General features: G+C 40.9%; 2 protein-coding genes across 5 annotated transcripts in view; one reads left to right on the top strand and one right to left on the bottom strand.

The window, feature by feature from the left end:
* Positions 1-19,655, top strand: part of nlgn1 (neuroligin 1) — a 230,978-nt gene that overhangs the window by 131,834 nt on the left and 79,489 nt on the right. For all 4 annotated transcript variants that reach the window (XM_086088428.1, XM_086088430.1, XM_086088429.1 and 1 more), the window contains 2 exons: positions 8,898-9,164; positions 12,227-12,588. In XM_086088428.1, the coding sequence (XP_085944554.1) occupies positions 8,898-9,164; positions 12,227-12,588 (629 nt within the window). The remainder of the gene's footprint in view (positions 1-8,897; positions 9,165-12,226; positions 12,589-19,655) is intronic.
* On the bottom strand, positions 1,498-3,786 carry LOC147165142 (uncharacterized). Its single transcript, XM_086088433.1, has 5 exons — positions 3,640-3,786; positions 3,512-3,562; positions 3,376-3,426; positions 3,271-3,303; positions 1,498-3,187 (listed from the first exon to the last, which is right to left on the bottom strand). Exons 1-5 carry the CDS (start codon positions 3,721-3,723, stop codon positions 3,092-3,094), a joined length of 315 nt encoding a protein of 104 aa, XP_085944559.1. The 5' UTR covers positions 3,724-3,786; the 3' UTR covers positions 1,498-3,091.

Raw genomic sequence — 19,655 nt, 5'->3', positions numbered from 1 at the left:
TTTCAGAAAGATTCATATCTGAAGAGGAGAAGGCAACTCTTAAAATGGCATCCTCTTTAGACCCAAGATTTAAAGGCCTGCCCTTTATGTCTGCAGATGAGAAACAGGAAACTATTTCACATTTAACTGCAGAAGCTGCTGCCACAGTGACCCACTGTTCCCAGGTAAATGCACTCTCAGTTTATTTTTCCATACAATGTTCAATGGTTAAAAAAAAAAGTTTGTCTTAAATCAACAACTTTTGTTCAAGAATGAATGGCAATATCATCATTCTTTTTGTTCAAGTCCATTGTTGTCAATGTCAGCATTGTAGATTTGGGTATGACTAAACATTTAGTAAGGTTATTTTAATATTTAATACAAAAAATCCTACCATGCCTACAGGGTTCACAAACTTACTTTTGAGCAGCGCTGTATATATATATATATATATATAGTTTCTCATTGACATTGCTTAAAATAGACAAGAAGCTCTTATTTAATTATTCACTACTTCTAATTTTCTAATTTTGTTATAATATTACAAATGGTTGTAGATAAGTCAGGGATGAAATATGTTAAATTTCAACACAAACATGTCTGGCTAAAATTAATTTGAAAAATGCTATCAGAAACCGTAATAAATCTATTCAGATGATTATTTGTCTAAATAATTGTCCACTATTTTCTCCTTTGCTTTCTCCTTTACAGGCTGATGCTGAAGGACAAGATCTGAAAAACCTGACTGATAGTGACACTGTACAGGAAGAGAACACCCAAAGCTGCATGCCACCTGCCAAAAGAAGGGACACGTGATTTGGCTGAATTACTTGGCAACACATTTGAAATAAGGCAGACTTCAAGCCCAGTAAAATCTGCCATGCACTGTGCAGAGGAGGAAGTGAAAACATTTCAGGGAGCACCATCTTTGCCATTGTCAGAAAATCCATTACTTTGGGAGAAGAAACATTGCAATGACTATCCACTTTTGGCAAAGCTAGTAAATGTTACGCATACCAGGTACAAATGTGCCTGCTGAACGTGTATTCTCTACAGCCGGTGAAATAATCACAGCACAGAGAAGTTTCCTTAAGTCAGAGCATGTACATTAGCTCTGTGGCATTTTAATTTGTTTTCTTTTTGCACTCCTATCTGTCAGGAACAATTACTGGAATAGTTTATGCACTTTTTAATTGTGAGACCTGAATAAATGTCAAATTGTATTTAAGTTAAAACTTTGGATATGCATGCCTGTTTTTTTTAAATACATATTTTAACTCATTTGCTCCCAAAAACGTATAAAAACGTATTTTAACTCTTTGACTGCCAGACGTTTTCAGAAAAGGGATGCCGCCAGTGCCAGCCGATTTAAGCATTTTGACTGATCTTTCAAGGTCCACAGAAAATGTTCTGTTTGGACTATGGAAACACACGTACTACCAAATGAAAGATTGGACTTTCATCTTTCATCAGAAAATATAAAAATACACTACCACCAAGAATGAAAAAGTGTTTTTTGATAGCAAAATAACAGTTTATTTACATTCAACATTCAACAGTGTAATACAACAAACGTGTGCAACTGTGCAACTGTACATGTGTGGTGTGTGCATGTGTTTCTATTTACAATTCTGTGGATGTTTCAACTACACAAGTTTTTTTTTGGTGTGGTATATAGTGTAACATTGCCCTGGGTGCAAGGGGACGCAGCAGGATTTGCACCACAGATTTGTTTCGCTGCGAATGCCCCTTCGAGTGCAGACCCTACACTTTCTTGCTGGCTTTTTTTTCCGGGGGGTAGCAGGTATGTATTGCAGTGTGTGTTTTGCCATGTTGCCATCAAGTCGACTTTCAGGATCGTTATATGGTGACCTGGTGTTCTGTCTGGCTTCCTCATGTCCTTCTGTTTGTATGTTTGTAGCAATGTCCTCCTCCTGGTCCTGTGGTAAGAGCCACCCTCTCACCACCTGCTGGATAAACTCCAAAAAATGCTGACATTTGCCAGGATGTTTAGCTTTGTACAGGATGAAGGCATTGAACAAACATATTTGAAACAGATAGGCAACAAATTTTTTGTGCCATTTCAATGTCTTCCTCGTGAATGGGTGATAAGAAATGTTTTGATCCATCTTATCCACGCCATTCATTGTGGAATTGTAGTCCAAAACACATAGAGGTTTCGGGAAAGGCACTCTTTTTTTTAGTGCCTTCCGCCACACATCAACTGTCCGCATTTCATCTTTGTGAAAAGTAGTCACCATCCTCAACAAACGCTTGTCCTGCCATGCCACAACCAACACATTTGTGTTGTGTCTCACCAATTTCCCCCCCACCCCAAGGCCAGTGTTTGTAAGAGAAGTGATCTCATTTGGTTCACCCCTATTTTTTCTCAGTGTTCCACAAACATTTGTACGTGCTGCCAGGAGACGTTCACACAACCCAATTGAATTATAAAAATTGTCCATAAAGAGCGTGTACCCATTTCCTGGCAGACGATCTAGCAAATTAAACACGGTATCCGGCAGAGAACAACTAGTACCAACATAAGGTTGCATATTAAAACAATATCCTGTTTGGGAGTCACACAGGATGTATGACTTAATTCCATATTTGATTGTTTTTTGGGGGTTGTAAACTTTAAACGATAGACGGCCCTGAAAATTCATCATTCCCTCATCAATACATACATTCCTACCGGGTTGGAACAGTTCTTTAAATTCATTTACAATATGGTTGAACACAGGGCGGATTTTAAATAATTTGTCATCTGAACTATGTCTCTCATTATTGTTAAAATGTAGGTAACTCCAGATAAGCTGGAAGCGGTTTCGAGGCATCGCGCGACTAAAAAATGGTGTGGTTTCAATTTCATCCTGAGTCCAATACATTTCTATACTGGGCTTTTTTATATACCCAGTAAGAAATTGGAGTGCAAAAAATGTTTTCAATTCAAATACAGACACTGGCTTCCAAGCACGACTCCTGCAGTGTGGCAGACTTTCAGTCTGCTTCTGCATGGATTGACGTGCATATAAATTTGTTTGATCAGCAATGTGCTGGAGAAGTTCGTTTGAGAGGAATAGTTGCAGGAAGTCAGCTGGCAGGGTTGAATTTAGCTCTGCTGCGGCACCCCTTGGTCCTGGAGTTTCAGTAAACAGGAATGTGTTTGGCTGCCAGCCTGTTTCATGCCAGCCAGAACTTTTGGGATCTGCAAATATACATTTCAATATCATATAATATTTATTTTAGATCAGTGTGAAGCAATATATATATATAAATATATATGTTTACCTTTTTTCTTGGATTCACTGGTTGATGCACATTCTGTAAATTATAGAAGACATTTACCATCAAATATTTTACTCGTGCTGAGTTGGAGAATCATTTTTTTTTTACCTTTATTCTGCTCACGGTGAGACGCGTCACCTTGAGCCCGACGAGCTGCAGCTGAAATAAATATATACAATTACAATCATATCGAAAGACCGTTTTCTTTTGTTGTTGCAGTGTATTGAAAACACGTTTTTTATACCTCTCTTTGTCGTGGAAACTGTAGGTTGTGGCTGTGAGCACGATCCACGATCTATGAATTGTACATTCACGTTACACGAGGTGCTAGCAGCGTGCCGGAAAAGTATCTCATAGCAAGTTTGCGCTTACCTTCACAGTCTTCTGCGGATGAAATGCTGTCCGAATCACTTTCTCGAAGATCCGACTGTACCCACTCCTCCGAAGAATAGCCATCCGACTCGGGGTACTCTTCGTCGTCCGAATCAACGTCCGCGTTTGCAGAAGTACTTGGACGTGCACCACGTTTTTCAGCGTTAGCACCGCTAACCGGCGTCGCTTTAAGACGTGGCCGAAGACGTCGCGTCAAAGCCGCAACTTCGGCGTCAACCTCGTTGTCGCCATCATCATCATCATCGCCACCAACATTCAATTTAGCACTGGTTTCTTTTTGAAAATACCGATCAAGCGTGAGCTGCTTTCCACCGGTCGTCATTTTTGCTTGCTTTTCCTCCATGTTTTTTGCTTTCTCCATTTTCCTCTCCACTCCACTCTAGCTCCGCCTCACCTTTTATACCGACGCCCATGGTGGGCGGCACACCCAAAGTGCAAGGAGAGTCATCGCTGCCATCTAGAGGCCAAAACGAGTCATTAAACTTACTTGATCTGCCTGATACTTTCAGCACAGCTGCCCAAGGCTTTCCTGCACCCGTTTTCAAAATAAATTAAAAAAAACATAGGGGACGTCTTTTAACGTCCTCGGCGCCCTTCCCTAGGTTTATGCTAAACGTTTTATAACGTTTATGGCAGTCAAAGAGTTAAATATTGCCATGGTCCCAAAAACCAAATTTTTTAAAATGTTTTTATTTTTATGCTAGCGCATACATACGCCTTTGTTTCAGCCTCTGACCTGAAGAGGTCGTTTAAAGCAATGGTAGTTATTACAAAAAACAGTCAGCAAATGGCTGGGAGTGAATGAGTTAAGATTAAGTATAACATTTAAGTATTGTAATCCGTATCGAATCGCCACCCATGTATCGGGATCCAGATTGGATCGTGACACAAGTTGATCGTCCCAGTGCTAATATACACAGTAGTCTGCTTGCGAAATCGGAGTGGTAAGATGGCCGCTTCAACGGCTTGACGTGTATGGGCTATTAGTTATCCAGTAATATATACAGATCAGTGTGCCCCACACACATAAAGATTATCTTCTCTTCTCACGTGATCATACCTGACCTCACAAACACGAAGACGACCAGGCACTTCCGGGTATGCGCCACCTGGGGATGCCACCTTCATACAAAAATGACATTGGGTAGGCCGCTCTCAGAGCATGTGCTGTTGTCAATAAATTGTTATTTAAGAAAACAACAACCAAAAACTAGGGCTGCTCCGATCCACTTTTTTCATTACCGATTCGATATCAATACCTTGGGTTCAGTATCTTGCCGATACCGATCTGATCCATACTAAATTGTCTTTGCACTAGTCCCCCCCAATACTATTCAATATATGTCCACAAAAAAACTCAAATGCTCTTAGATGTTCTTTAATGTCTTCAAAATATTTTTTTTAACATTTATTGGAGTATGATTTTCATTCAATATATTCATAACATGTATTGAATGTATATTGAATGAATGTAATTGCTTAAGTGACGGGATACTTTTTTTTTTCTTACATTCAAGCAGCTGTGCATAATGTGGCCATGGGTCGCCTGATTCCAAGCACTTCTGTTTACAAAGTGAGTTCCGTCCTTCCTGCCGGCTCGCCACTCACGGAGGCCCCGATCGAAGAGCAGAGGTCCCCGCTTGGCCGGTGGTGAGACCAACCAGCCCCTGCTCTCTCTCGCGGAGGTCCCAGCTTGGCCGGCGGTTAGACCAACCAGTCCCCGCTCTCTCTAGCGAAGGTCCCCCGACGGCGGCGAGGCAGTGAGCCGGTGGCAAGGAGGTGGCTTCTCGCTGTCGAACAGCTCCTGCTAGCTGGCTTCCGATGTTCCCCCAGTGCAATTTTGACAGACATTGGCTGTGCCAACGTAGCAAAAGAGATATATTGACCTCACCATTCCCTTTTTTACCTTGTCATACCTTGTCCGGGTGTGGATCAGGACCATTATGACAGATTAATACCCGATAATCGGATCGGATCGGAGCATCCCTACCAAAAACCCGGAGATATCTGGACTCGATCCAATGCCCACGGGTTTGGAGAATCAGCACATTTAACTCTATGCCACAAGGGATGTAAAATAATTGACCAATGACCATTTGATTGACATACAGTACATGTCAACACTATAAATTAACACTAAGATCATTACTCGACTGTTCGATCAGTAAGTTAGACTTTAGTCTCCCGACTAAACGATCCGGGTTTGAGTCTGTTTTGTATTTTTTCGCTGTTCAACATAGCCGATAGAGGTTGCTAAACAACAATGCATGACCAGGGTTTTTCCTATGTAGAAAATTCGGAGGTGGCCGCCGCCACCACCACCTAATTTTGATTGAGCTTAGCAGCAACAAATTTTAACTGCAGTTGCAGCCTTGTGCCATTATGTAAGTGCTATATTAACAGGAGTGCACAGAAAAGACCTGAAGTAAAAACCAAAGAAGAATTCTTTTTTTTTTTTACTTTATTGTACCGAAGAAGAAATAGATCACGGCGCAACCGTTGCATACGCCCACTTCCTGGTTGTGGCTCAGAGGACCGGTGGCTCCAGCCATCGACAAAGATAAAAACACAGTATATACAATAAACATTAATAGGGTTTTACAACAATGCTGAACTATATTTACAAAAATCAGTTATTGCGCTAATAATAATAATAATAATAACAATTAAAAGAAATATATTACTGTCAGCCGTAACTATGACAACAAGCGTAGCCACAGACTTTCATATGTACAGTCCGTCTGAGTCACTCACAAAAAGTCCTCCATTGCCTTCTTGGCTGCTGGACTGTTGTAAACCACAGAACCGCTGAACCCCCATAGTTGCTTTTTCGTTGTTGAACCACTTCTGCTCAACACTTTTAATCAAAAAAGCCTGATGTGTATCCAATGATTTATTCATGCATGTTTAGACCCTCATCAATGGTCTCTTCTCAACTTTTCTTCTCCTTTCCCGAAAAGGGATTTTGACTTTTTCCTTGCCCAGATGGGGGTTTGAATGAGGGAATGCTTACTCGTGCATTTGGGTTCATACTAGTATCCTGATATGTGCTTTTAATTAACATTCTCTGCTGGACTATGTCTGGAGTTACTCTCCTGTGTGCATTTGTATTCCTTACACAACAACAATTAAGTATTATCAACAACAATCTTGATGTTGATAATACTATGTGTGTATGTACTGTAGAGTGTGTATGTGTCCATGCATATTGTGACATATTGGCTGGTTGGTGGAGACTAGGCGAAGGAAGCATCAAGTGTGATTAATTGTGTGTGTTTGTGTTTTTGTCAGGAAAGTTCGATACCACTTTTCTTGAGACCAATACCAATACTCAAATCTTCAGCACTCACTGTTACGATACCGATACCAAGTGCCGATACCATTAGTAGTAATGATACATAATTTTTCCACAAAAACATCCATCCATTTTCTTAACCGCTTGTCCTCACAAGGGTCGTGGGGGGCGCTGGAGCCTATCCCAGCTGGCTTTGGGCAGTAGGCGGGGTACACCCGGAACTGGTTGCCAGCCAATCGCAGGGCACACAGAGACGAACAACCATCCACACTCACAATCACACCTATGGACAATTTGGAGTGCACAATTAACCTGCCATGCATGTCTTTGGAATGTGGGAGGAAACCGGAGTACCCGGAGAAAACCCACGCAAGCACGGGGAGAACATGCAAACTCCACCCAGGAAGGCCAAAGCTCACGTCCTCTGCACTGGGAGGCGGACGTGCTAACCAGTCGTGCCGCCTTCCAAAAAAACAATGACAGATATATTTTTTAAAGACCTATATATCATATCCCATCCATCCATTTTCTTAACCGCTTGTCCTTACAAGGGTCACTGGGGGCGCTGGAGCCTATCCCAGCTGGCTTCGGGCAGTAGGCGGGGCACACCCTGAACTGGTTGCTAGCCAATCGCAGGGCACACAGAGACAAACAACATAAAATTGCTTGAAATTAATGGCAATTATATTTTTTCAATTTGCTCATAGATGTAATTTTGCATAGAGCACACAATAAAATAAATATAAAAAAATAGATTAATAAAATGAAACAAATAATCCAGTGGCCAGGGAAAAAAAAGTCCCAATCAAAATATGTGGTTGTACAACTTCTTTTTAAGGAATACAGTGAATTGCAAATAATTAAATTCAATACAATAGTGTTTCAAGTAATTTAGTTATATCTACCATGTTAAGAATTCCTCAAAGCTGTTTAGTGTGTGATGTTTAATTATATCTTGTTTTGGAATCCATGCTTTTAATTTGGAAGGGTGCTCTGTATTTCCGTTTCCTATTTCACATTCTCCGTCATTCATCTCATAGCGATATATTATATAATATACAAAGATCTGTCTACATTTCATAGCTAATTAAATTGTTGGTTACAACTGAAGACTTATGTGCTCTCCCTGTGGTGGTTAATAAACGCAAAATAACCATTTCAGTTTCTGACAAAAAACGGCCACAAGAGCGGGAGTCGATACCAGTATTGACACATCCGTCGCGAGTACCGATACCGTGAAATGTGTCCTGGTATCAGCCCTGGTATCCGTACACGCCCATCCCTAGTTTTTGTTTTTTTGCCACATGGTCGCTCCCATATTCTGGGATTTTACAGATTTGTGGGACCCACTTGTCCTTGTGAGCCCATTTTGGAGGGCCCCACAATTTAAGACCTCTTTTTGAGGGTCAAGACTTGGTTTTAGAGTTTAGGTTTGAATTGGGTTATGGTTTGGGTTAGGGTAGGGGTTGTGGTTAGGCAATCATTTGTGATGGTTGGGGTTTTGGGTTTGGTTTAGGGCTAGGGTTTTGTGTGTGTGTGTGGGGAGGGGGGGTGTGGGGGTGTGTGTGTGTGTGTGTGTGTGTTTGCTTGCTTAAATGCATGCACATGTGTGTGGTTGTAGGTGTCTCTGTGTTTAAATGTTTTTGTATTATGTTGTCAATTTGGCTTTTCTATGATATTGTAATACTGTTAGTTGAATGTGTGTGTTAAAAGGACCCACTTGAAAATGAGATGATGCATCTCACAGGGTTATCCTTGAAATAAATAAAACAAACAAACAATTGCACAATAAAACTTTTTACTCAGGTAAGTATTACTTATGCTTTTCAATGTGGCCAGTAAGTTATTTATTTATATTTATCTCATATTAGTGTAATTTTAAAAACTTTTTATCAAAATAATCGCCCTCCTTCTTTCCTTTTTGTGTTTCAAACATATACAGGCCTGTTTCAAAGGGCTATCACCCAGAGTGGCACAGCACTGTCAAGCTGGGCTGTCAGCTTCCAGCCAGCTAAATATGCCAGAATGCTGGGCCGCAAAGTTGGCTGTAATTTTGAGGACACAGTCGAGCTTGTGGCATGTCTTCAGAGGAAAGATTATAAAGAGTTGGTGGATCAAGATATCCAGCCAGCGCGCTACCACATTGCCTTTGGACCTGTTATTGATGGTGATGTAATCCCTGATGACCCTCAGATACTCATGGAGCAAGGTACAACATTTTGAACTTAACAATGTTGTTGATAATTGAGTCTCTCACACAATATCCTAGTACAGTACTTGTAATCAGTTAAAGTTGTCAAATTATACTTATTTTTGTTTTAGTAGAATGTTTTTTTTAACTCTTCCTTGAGCCATCAGCTTTCCATGGTGGAACAGTTTATGTGACCCAGAGCAAACAGGTCCTAGTTGAGGGACCAGATGAATATATATATATATATATATATATTTGCAACACATTGGTGACACGCGGGTAACCGGATACCCCCCCAGGCCAGGAGGTTAGGCCTGCAGCCCAGAGAGGCAACGGGTTCACTACCTCTGTGAGGTGCAAAGGGGCTAAAGGTGGGGAAACCTTGTCGGTTCAATCGGCTACAGAAGCTGTCATTGGGGACATGGAATATCACCGCTCTGGAAGGGACGGAGCCATGCAAGATGGAGTTGATTTCCCACTAGGACATTGACATGTTGAGTCTGGGTGGGCCATGTTCTATTCCTCTGTTGGCGTGGCAGGCCAGCTGTGACCCTAAAGTGGTTGGTGCCTGTCATGGCAGAAATCCGCAAATTCATTGGGGGATACTGGCAGAGCGAGCGATGTAGAGTCAAGCTGAATGAGTCCTATTAGGACTTTTTGCCTAGTAGGACTCCAGGCAAGAGCTGATTGGTATCATCAATTTGAATGCATTTTCAACAGTTGGTGAGGGGAAAAAAATGGTCTTGGGTGAGTTCAGTGTGGTCATCAAGAAATGACACCCTGACAGCTTTGAGTAAATTCAGTACTGACGGAAGGTGCATCGGTCCGTCACTGACGGACGCCTGTTTTGCTAACAAATGATGACGAATGGGAAACTTAAAAAAACTGATGGACTCATGGAATCATCACAAACCGGGTCAGTACAGACGGCCCATCATTGAAGGACTCCTGTTTCGCTGATGACTGCCGGAAACATGCGCCACGTGTCTCTCGTGGGTTTAGTAGTGGGGGTGAATACACTGGACTTCGGGTGGTATGGAGGAGGGTCTCCCTAATCCAACAGAAGAAAAAGAAAAGTTTAAATATCGCTCATCAATCTTGTGACCTGTGGTGACCTGTGCTCATGTTGGATGCTAACTAATTCCCATTCTCCTAGCCTGCTCCTTTTTTTAGGTCAAGTTCATGTTCAAATTTATTTGTGTCCCCATAATACAGCAAGCATTTACGATGAACAAAACATAAAGAACCTAAGAGCATAAAAGGTTTAAGAAAATACAATGTATACAGGCACAAAATCAACAACATCTGAAGCAGCGCTCATGCATGACGGAAAAGTGCAATCAGTGCAAACAACTGTCACTGACACAACGGTCCTTGAGTAGCTGTGACAAATTTAATTTAGCGATGACGGAAGCACATTTAAAATAATGATGACAGACTGATGGATTGACAATAACAGTTTTGGTTCGGTTTGAAATAATGATGGACTCACAATGACAGGTGAATCACGAATGATGGACCGGCAAATATTACTGATGCGCTCACCTCAACTGTGTGTAGCGGGGGATGGGCGAGGCTGAACTCAACTATGGACATTGTGGGTCACTGGAGATGACACTTTTAAGATGTTCTCAATTCCACCCACACACCTTCCAATGAGAAAGGAGAGCCACCCAGAGTTCCTCAGGGCTTTGTATATTGAGGGGCTGTTTACACGCCTCTGATAAATCAAATGAATATGGGAGACTGGGTGGTGGTCTCTCTTTTTGAGAGGGGGGACTAGAAGGTGCGTTCCATCTATGTTGTCACAATCGTCAGTCTCCTTGGTAAGGTCTGTTTAGGGGTTCTTGAAGGATGGCTTGGTGGAAAATTCTAACCTTACATTCAGGGGAAGCCGTGTAGTTTTTGTCCTGGTCGTGTGACAGAGGACTAGCGCTACACTGTCAGCAGGGTCCTTGAGGGTACATGTAAGTTTGTCCAACCACCCTACATGTGATTTGTGGACTTGGAGAAGGTGTTCGACTGTGTCTCTTGATAAGTCCTGGGGACGGTACTCCAGGATGAGGTGTCCCAGATATTGACCATTTCATCCCTGTACAACTGGTGTCAGAGTTGATCTGCATTGCCGGCAGGAAGCTTTGATTTATTTATTTATCAATTTTTACTTTGCAGGTTGTCCTCTGCCAAGGCTGCCCCTTTTCCACGAAGTTTGTTCATTAGATTCATGGACAGAATGTTTGTGATGCAATTGACTAATTGACAAGGTACAGTTTGTTGGCCCAGTATTACATCTCTGCTTTTGGCATAGAATGTGGTTATGTCAGCTTCTTGAAGCCAATATATTCTACTCTTGGTGGAGCGGTACACAGCTGAGTATGAAGCGGATGGGCTGATTTCAACAAGTCGAAGAGATCAAGTGTCTTGTGGTACAAAGAACAATGTAGAGGTAGATCCAAAAAGGGATCTCTGCAAAGTCTGTGGTGATGCCAACTTTGCAATGGACTGTTGTGATGAAGAGGGGGCTGAACTAAACAACATAGCTCTCAATTTATTGGGATGAACACTTCTAAAACGTTCTCAATTCCACTACATGCCTTCCAATGAGAAAACAGAGTAGATTATATTGACTAATCATTAGCCAATATAAAATATTCCCACCCATTATCCGTGGTCATCTAAGGGTAGTGACCAAAAGAACAGGGTTTTCATATGTTTTCACTGTAGGGTGTCGGTGGCTCTCTCTTAGAGATAAGGTCAATGCTTGGTCATGCAGCATGGGCTCAGAGTAGAGCTGTTGCTTATCCACATTGAGACAAGCCAGATGTGGTCACTTGACCCAAGAAATGTCGAGAGAGTATACCCCCTGGCTGGCCTGAGAATGCCAAGGGATATCACTCGAAGAATTAGACAAAGTGGCTGGGGGGAGTGCTTCCTTGTTTAAACTGTTGCCACTGTGACACGACCCTGGATAAGCAGAACAGGATGGATGGATGGATGGATGGATGGATGGATGGATGGATGATAAAAATATTGCTACTTTTTACAGCTTGTCAACCTTCTTTTCTGTGTTTCATTTTCAGGTGAATTCCTTAACTATGATATTATGCTTGGAGTGAACCAGGGTGAAGGTCTTAAATTTGTGGAGCTTATCGTGGACAATGAAAATGGTGTTCAGGCCAATGACTTTGACTACGCTGTGTCCAGCTTTGTGGATGATCTCTATGGCTATCCAGAGGGTAAAGACATTCTCAGAGAGACCATCAAATTCATGTACACAGATTGGGCTGATAGGCACAACCCAGAGACTCGGAGGAAGACCTTGCTAGCCCTATTCACTGATCATCAGTGGGTAGCACCTGCTGTTGCCACAGCTGACCTGCACTCTAGCTTTGGGTCTCCTACTTACTTCTATGCATTCTATCATCACTGTCAAACAGAACAGGTGGGTCTCACAGGTGTATCCTTGTTTCCTTGAGATAGATATGTAAAACGAATCATCAGTATGTCATCTTTTCCGGCTAATTTTTCCTTGACAGTTAATTTGTAAACGGCTGCCAAGGGGCATTTCAAGATATTTGAGTTGGAACTATTAAATCTTTACAAACCCCATTTCCATTTTTTTTTTTCGAGAGAGACTTCATCATGTAAATCTTTATTAGAGTTTTTCTCCATAGGTTTGGCACATTACTTGAAACTGAAATTACATTTTCAAAACTGCAAGCTCATTTAGCCAAAGTCTTACATTTGTGTTACATCAGTTGATTAGCAAAAGCACATATCTATCCCAAAACTGGTCACACATGCTTCACTCCAAGTTCCTTTCCCAAACACATAGTCAATACTGTCACAACTACAAAGATCCTTCTCAATTGCTTTGGCTCATCTGCATTCACTTTTGCCAAAATAACTTGGATGATTTTGAACAACACCATGGATCATCTGCAAAAGCTCATATCTCTCCCAAAATAGCTTACCTGTGTCAAAATCAAATGTCATACAAGTAGTCAGTGCCCCAATAATGCATCATCCCTTTGGCATTGTGTGAGCACTGCAAGTCCAAATGGTTAGATGTTTTGTCACAACAGCAGAGGTGTGCTGCTAACAAAATACAATTATATATAAAACGGAGGGGAACAAAGGATTTTACAAGAGCAGTTTTCAAAGTTTGCGGTTTGACATACTCCACTCACAGTCAAGGAAATGGCAACACTTTTTATTCGCACAGTAACTTACACATTAGAGAGCAACAAAAGGAAATGTAAGCCAAATTCTGTATATTTATGAAAAACTAAAAACTAATAACTAAAATTATATCTAGCGCAAAGTGTAAAGGAAGAACCAACTACTGTAACACTTTCACTAGTCACTATCGTCACCTTTCCCCTCTTGGCGATCGTCCTCATTTTGGTCGTCCATACGCTGCTCTGTGTTTGGCCAAAGGTTTTCATCCACGTCACAGCGGATGTTTTCCCTTGCAATGCAGCGAGGAAAAAAACGGCGTGAATGTCTCAACCATCCTCTACACTGATCCCATGTGATGTCCTCGCATGCAGCATCCATTGCTTGAAGTAGGGTCAACTGGTCTTGAGCCCGATGTTCATACACTGTCCACCTCCAAGCGGAAAAAAACCCTAAATTGGATTGAGGAAAGGAGAGTATGGTGGTAGTAGCTCAATGAGCATCCTTGGATGTGTTGTAAACCAGGCCCTGATGAGATGACCACGATGGAAATTCACATTCTGACAATTGAACAGATGATTTTACACACTGAAATCCTGCTGACATGTTTTGGAGAGGACAACCATTTGACTGAAAAACAACTTATCCAGTTTGATCATCAAGATTTATTCATTTGGAAAATGTGCTAAATGTGTGCACATTGTGCTAACTGTAGGCTAAAGGTAAACAACTATTTGCACAGATTCACTGAGGCAATTGAGACATGTGCTAAAACATTGGTAATTTGATGAGAGCAATGAGGAATGCCATTCAGTTGACACCAATTGTAAAGTGGTTTTGGGATTTGTCCATAGTATTTTGAAAATGTAATTTCAGTTTCAAGAAATGTGGCAAACCTATGGAGAAAAACTGTAAAGTTCAATTTTCGTATAAATGTCATCATTGTTGAAACTAAGGGAAGAATGAGAACGATGACATCAAAAATAATCCCAACATACAATTACATAACATACATTACATAACTTAATAAATTATTACTTAAGATTTTCGGTGCATAATTCAAAAATCATGAAATACTCGGTTATTTTATTTTATTCAATGAACTGTTCATTTTGGCATGTATGTTATATTGTTTAATAACAACATATTGAGATATGTCTCAGAGCACCACTTACAAACCCCAATTCCAATGAAGTTGCAAATCATTTTCAACCTATATGCATTTGATTGTATATGTAATGAATATAATTGAATATTGAATGTTCAAAATGATCAACATTGTTTTTTTCTTGCAAATATTCTCTCATTTTGCATTTGACTGTCTGCAACACATTCCAAAAAAGCTGAGACAGGGCCAACAAAAAATTAAGAATGTTGAAGAATCCTAAATAAATTATTAAATAAATAAAAATACAATAATTATGTTAAATTTATGGAACATCACACAGGTTAGTGAGGTCAGTTAGAAATAGGTGAGTGTCATGATTGACATCATTGTATAAAAGGCTCCTGCTAGTCATTGTGTGTTATAGTGTTCCAAGTGTTATTAACAGGGGTGCAAATAAGCACTAGAGGTTGTTGTTTGGTGCTCATTTCCCACTGACCTCATAGATGAACTAAGAATGACGGCACATCTGGTAGGTTTACTGTTAATATGTGTAGATATGTCATTTTAATATAACTGAATAAACTTTATTCTGTATCCCGCGACCCCCCCCCCCCCCACACACACACACTTTTTATTTCCTAATTACAAGAAGACAATGGCAGATTATTATTTTAAAAAAATATATACAATTAAAATCATGCTATCTATGCTAAATAAAGGGAACAGGGATGTCTAAAAGTGACACACTTGTGGATATGGTTGTTTACCTTAATATGTACCTTATCTACCTGTTAATATTTACAGATCTGTTCGCATGATTTACATTAGCATAAGTCCCCTAGTTGTTTCCATGCAAAGTGCTACTCGTGTAAAAATTTCCATATCATATTTTTAAAAGGCTCAAGTGGCTATCATGATTGTTCTAGTGTTTTGATCAGTTTAAGAGCAGAGAAACCTCTTTCACAGTAAAACCCCACCATTGCAGCTTTTCATGTCACATAAACAATAATAAGGGAGCCCTTCACAGTTTACAACCATCATTCAGTTGGTATAACCCATTTTTCACTCATAAACTCTCATAATGTCTTCTTTTTTTTTTATCAGAAAAATTATATTAGCATGCATTTTCAATTTCATCCATTTGTTTTGGAGAAATCAGCAGAGGTGGGCATTCCATCAATATTGACGGATGGTATGTCAATCCGTCAATGACGGACGCCCATTTTGCTGACGATTACCGGTTGAAGAGAAACTTGGAAAAATTGACGGACTCAGCATTGGCGGAAGTGGGTTTTTGTTTGTCAATGTAATCATGAATAATTGGGTCACTGACTGACAGACTGACAAATGTTGAAAAGAAAACATTGGCAGCCGTCCACTTCTATAATGTCTCTCAAGTAAGTTGACAGCACACGCCGGTTGGTTATCTAATCATATTTAAGCACAAGCAAACTTCTGTTGGCCATAGCTGACGCCGAAAAAAAGAACAAACAGCATCAGACAAAAGTGTGGACATGAGCAACAACTTCGAATGTTTGCCTCAACTACTCTGCTCCACGAACACCCCCATTTCCATTAGTCACTTGATGCATTCACAAACACTTGGATATTAAACAGCAGAAAATAACTATGGACTGAAATATGTGCCAAGAGAAAATGAATATAAATCATTTTGATTTGAATTTATATATTGAATAATTACATTTCAAAGCTGAATTTGAATCACATAAATTGAATTTGTATTGTTTATTTTTAATCATTGAATTGAAATCAGTTGACAGACATCCGGGTACTTAGGAAGAGCAATCAATTTCAGATACAGATCTCCTCTTTGTCCAATCAGCACCTTCGTTTTTGAGCACATGACAAGGTTGTCCGATTTTTTTTTAATTTTCTCTTAAACTTTTCTTTAACCTTTGTTTTATAAATCATCGGGTCAAGGTGCTTCCTCTTTCTAATATAGGAAAGGACAGTTTATTTTTATGCAACATATCACAACAAAGCCTGTAGTCAATTTGTCTCAATTTCAGAGTTTGTTCTTTTCTTCTCAAACCTAACTTTGTCATGCCCCATTGAACTCATGCCCTAGGCATTACTGACAGCTAAGGGTAGAAACAGCACACTTTACATATAGATTTCTAAGGCTCGCCTTAAAAAAGCTACTTCCTGCTTGCCTAGTGTGTAGACACAATCTAATCTGCTCAGCTCCTGCTTTGCTTGCATTCTTTCAGCTGCTTTTTTCTTTTTTTTCTTTTTTAATTTCTCCTGGACATTTACGTTGATGTGGTTGTGCTACCTTTACATCTTGTAGATACAGCCTGCTGGGGTCATTTTTTCAAAATGTTTTGTAAACTACTCACGATAACGTGAACATAACCTGCTAATTAGCTCGTAAATGCTACTAGCAACAAGGCTGGAAGAATGATGCCTTCCACCTCCACCAATGAATACCACAAACTTCTTCAGAAGTTTGGCAGTGCTGGAGACAAGAATACACAACTTTGAAATGTTTGTGGAGGTGAATAGGAAATGGAAGATGGAGCTAGCGCCATCCACTGACCCTCCTTGGAATGTGCTTGGAGCAAAGCCAAAACTGAGGAGTTGTCACCCAACAGCTGACCAATGACTGAGGATACTCGTCGGCCTATACAAAAGCATACTTTAACACTAAGAAATCAGCCTTGGACATTGGCACCGGCAAGAAAAAGGAAACCATCTCATGGTCAATGAAGACAAAACTCTGACATTGAACTGAGAAACAGTTTTGCCGTACTGCCATGGAGCCAGCAAGCCTCAGTGGATCACAAGCACCAGTCAAAGGTATGAAAGTGGAGCTTCTCAGCAAATGAGTTCAGCTACAGACACAAACGTGTTAAACGTCTGTGTAGCAGAAAAAATACAAATGTTCTGTGTTTTGCTAATGACATGGTGTTGGACATTTCAGAAAAAGTCAACAAGATTGCTACTGAGCATCTGAATGTCATATCGGTTGTGATTCACAAAGGAGCATTTGTTGTGTTGAAAAAAACAGTCAGAGATACTGAACCAAGACTTTATTAACCCTTCTACATAAAATGCTATCTCTAAATGCAAAAGTATTTCTGAGGGGTCCTCTGCCTACGTTTCGTTCAGGTGATGAGCATTTCAGACAGATTATGTCGCTCTCGAACTGGCTGAAAAGCATCTGTTCCTCTTATTCAGTGAACTTTATTGACAATTTTTCTTTTTTTTTTATGAACATTGCCATTTTTTTCAACACAATGGGATTTATCTCAATAGGCAGGGTGTTAAATTACTGGCTGCCAACATTTTACACAGCGTGCATCACTGGACGCTATGTTCCCATAACAAAGAGCAAGATGAACCAAAACAACAGATAAGAAGAGTCTGGTGCGGCTGAAATACCATCTTCCATATCCCGCCCTTCAGAATAGATTGATTTGTTATCATCTTCCGAAAGTCCAATTGCCGACCAATCAGCAACCCTGCACTGTACATCGCCCACGAACGATGCCTGCCAAACTACACCACCACATTCACTATCAGACCAACCATAGCACTGTCCACTGCTCCCAAACAACCCTTTGAATTACTCCCCTCCGGATTTCAACGATAAAATGAACCATCTTGTCAATCTCTCCAAACAGCTATCTACAAGACTCTCCGGACAGCTATCTACTGACTTCGGGGTTTCGACCATTTTCCCTCCAAGACTTGGTAAACAGCTCCCCCCAAGACTCCATAAAGAGCTATCTACCAATCGTCGGACTCCACCAAGCCTCAGCAAACAGCCACCTACTTGCCGACCCCCATCTTTGTCTATGGAGAATCTCAAGTACAGCTCGGTTTGATATGCTCTGGGTCCAGACTACCTATGCATAAACAGCGTATGTCCCCAGAACCCAATCTAAGGAAGCTTGTAGCAATCCTGTGATTACAAGTGACAGAAAGATGGCCAAAGTAACGAGAATAAATAATTCAGACGCAATAAACTGCAATGTGTACAGTGCGTTTATTTTCATAATTCGAATATAACATTATATTGCGATATAGTTTTTTTTGTCTGTTTTGTTCCAGGCTTATAACCTGTGGTCCTTTGTTCAATAAACACACAAGACTAATTACCGATGTATGTGTCCTGCTGCGCCCTTTCAGAGGGCTGAAACAAAATATCCGAACAGTTAGAAACTGTTGGTTTTCGTTTGCAAAGCAAAGCAAAGTTAGCTAAGGATCTGGGAAGAAGGATAGCCTGAAACTAATAAACAACAATTACAATCTGGAGATTGTTGGACTTCTGATTAGCGAACAGCCCACCCACAAGGAAAGCTGCTTGATCATCTACTGACTTGCCAGCTGAAGAATCACAAATAAAAGCCAAAAGAGGACAGAGTCTAAAAGAAAAAGGACCACTTGAGCCCAGTTGGCGAAAATAAATTGTGTTTGGCGCAAAAGGATCAGCAAGATGGCAACATCATCGGAGGAGGAGCTGGAGAGGCTAAAGCAGAAGTGGACAGCAGCTCAGGCTGCATTCACTAAAAAAGCCAACTACCTCGCCTCCGGTGGTATTGTAATGGGGGAAAATGACATGAAAAGATTGGAGATTGGAGAGAATTTAAAAATGACCACTCCAGAGTCAGGGTGGCAGGATTTGATTAATGCCCTGGCCCTGAGAGAAGTAGACAATGAAGACTCCTACAAAAAAGCACAAACCATTGATGATAAAACAGCTGAGTGTGACCAAAAGTTTTGTGAAACTGAACTGATTGTTTTGAGTAGCTTCTGGACCAGGTTTGCTGATGAAGAAATGACAACGCTCGCTGATGAGGCTAAATTAGCATTGGACAGAGCTGAGGCGATCGACCAACAGCTGAGGACAAGGGAGCAGCGTGATTTGTTGGATAAAGAATTTAATTGGGAGATTGATGAACTTGAAAAATGCTTGTCTGAGTGGATAGACTTAATCCCTCGGTCCAAAGTGACAGAGTCAAGGGACCGCACTTGCAGGCTGAAGAAGCAGCATGCAAAACTATCGGATGAGTGGGCATGGCTAGGCAGTCCTCGAAGTTGGGACCATTCTGATGAAGAAGAAGACTGCACAAAAGGAAAAATTGTGAAGCAGGTGCCACCAGATGGTGCAGCGGACCGAATCCAAAACAGGAAACAGGGCGAAACCAGCAAGCAAGGTGGAGCCGAGGACTTTCAACCTGACCCTGATCCGCCTG

This window comes from Leptonotus elevatus, chromosome 11 (assembly GCF_054856555.1).
Source record: "Leptonotus elevatus isolate MCC_2025b chromosome 11, RoL_Lele_1.0, whole genome shotgun sequence".
NCBI classification, from domain to species: Eukaryota; Metazoa; Chordata; class Actinopteri; order Syngnathiformes; family Syngnathidae; genus Leptonotus; species Leptonotus elevatus.
The sequence above is the reverse complement of the archived record's forward strand: the minus strand, read 5'-3'. Positions and strand labels throughout refer to the sequence as shown.

Excerpts from the sequence above, each read along its gene's own strand:
- LOC147165142 (XM_086088433.1), bottom strand. The coding sequence starts at position 3,723 with ATGGCTATTCTTCGGAGGAGTGGGTACAGTCGGATCTTCGAGAAAGTG. Across the intron at positions 3,427-3,511 it reads AGTTTCCACGACAAAGAGAG|CTGCAGCTCGTCGGGCTCAA; the intron begins GTATAAAAAACG and ends TATTTATTTCAG. Across the intron at positions 3,304-3,375 it reads TCACCGTGAGCAGAATAAAG|AATGTGCATCAACCAGTGAA; the intron begins GTAAAAAAAAAA and ends TATAATTTACAG.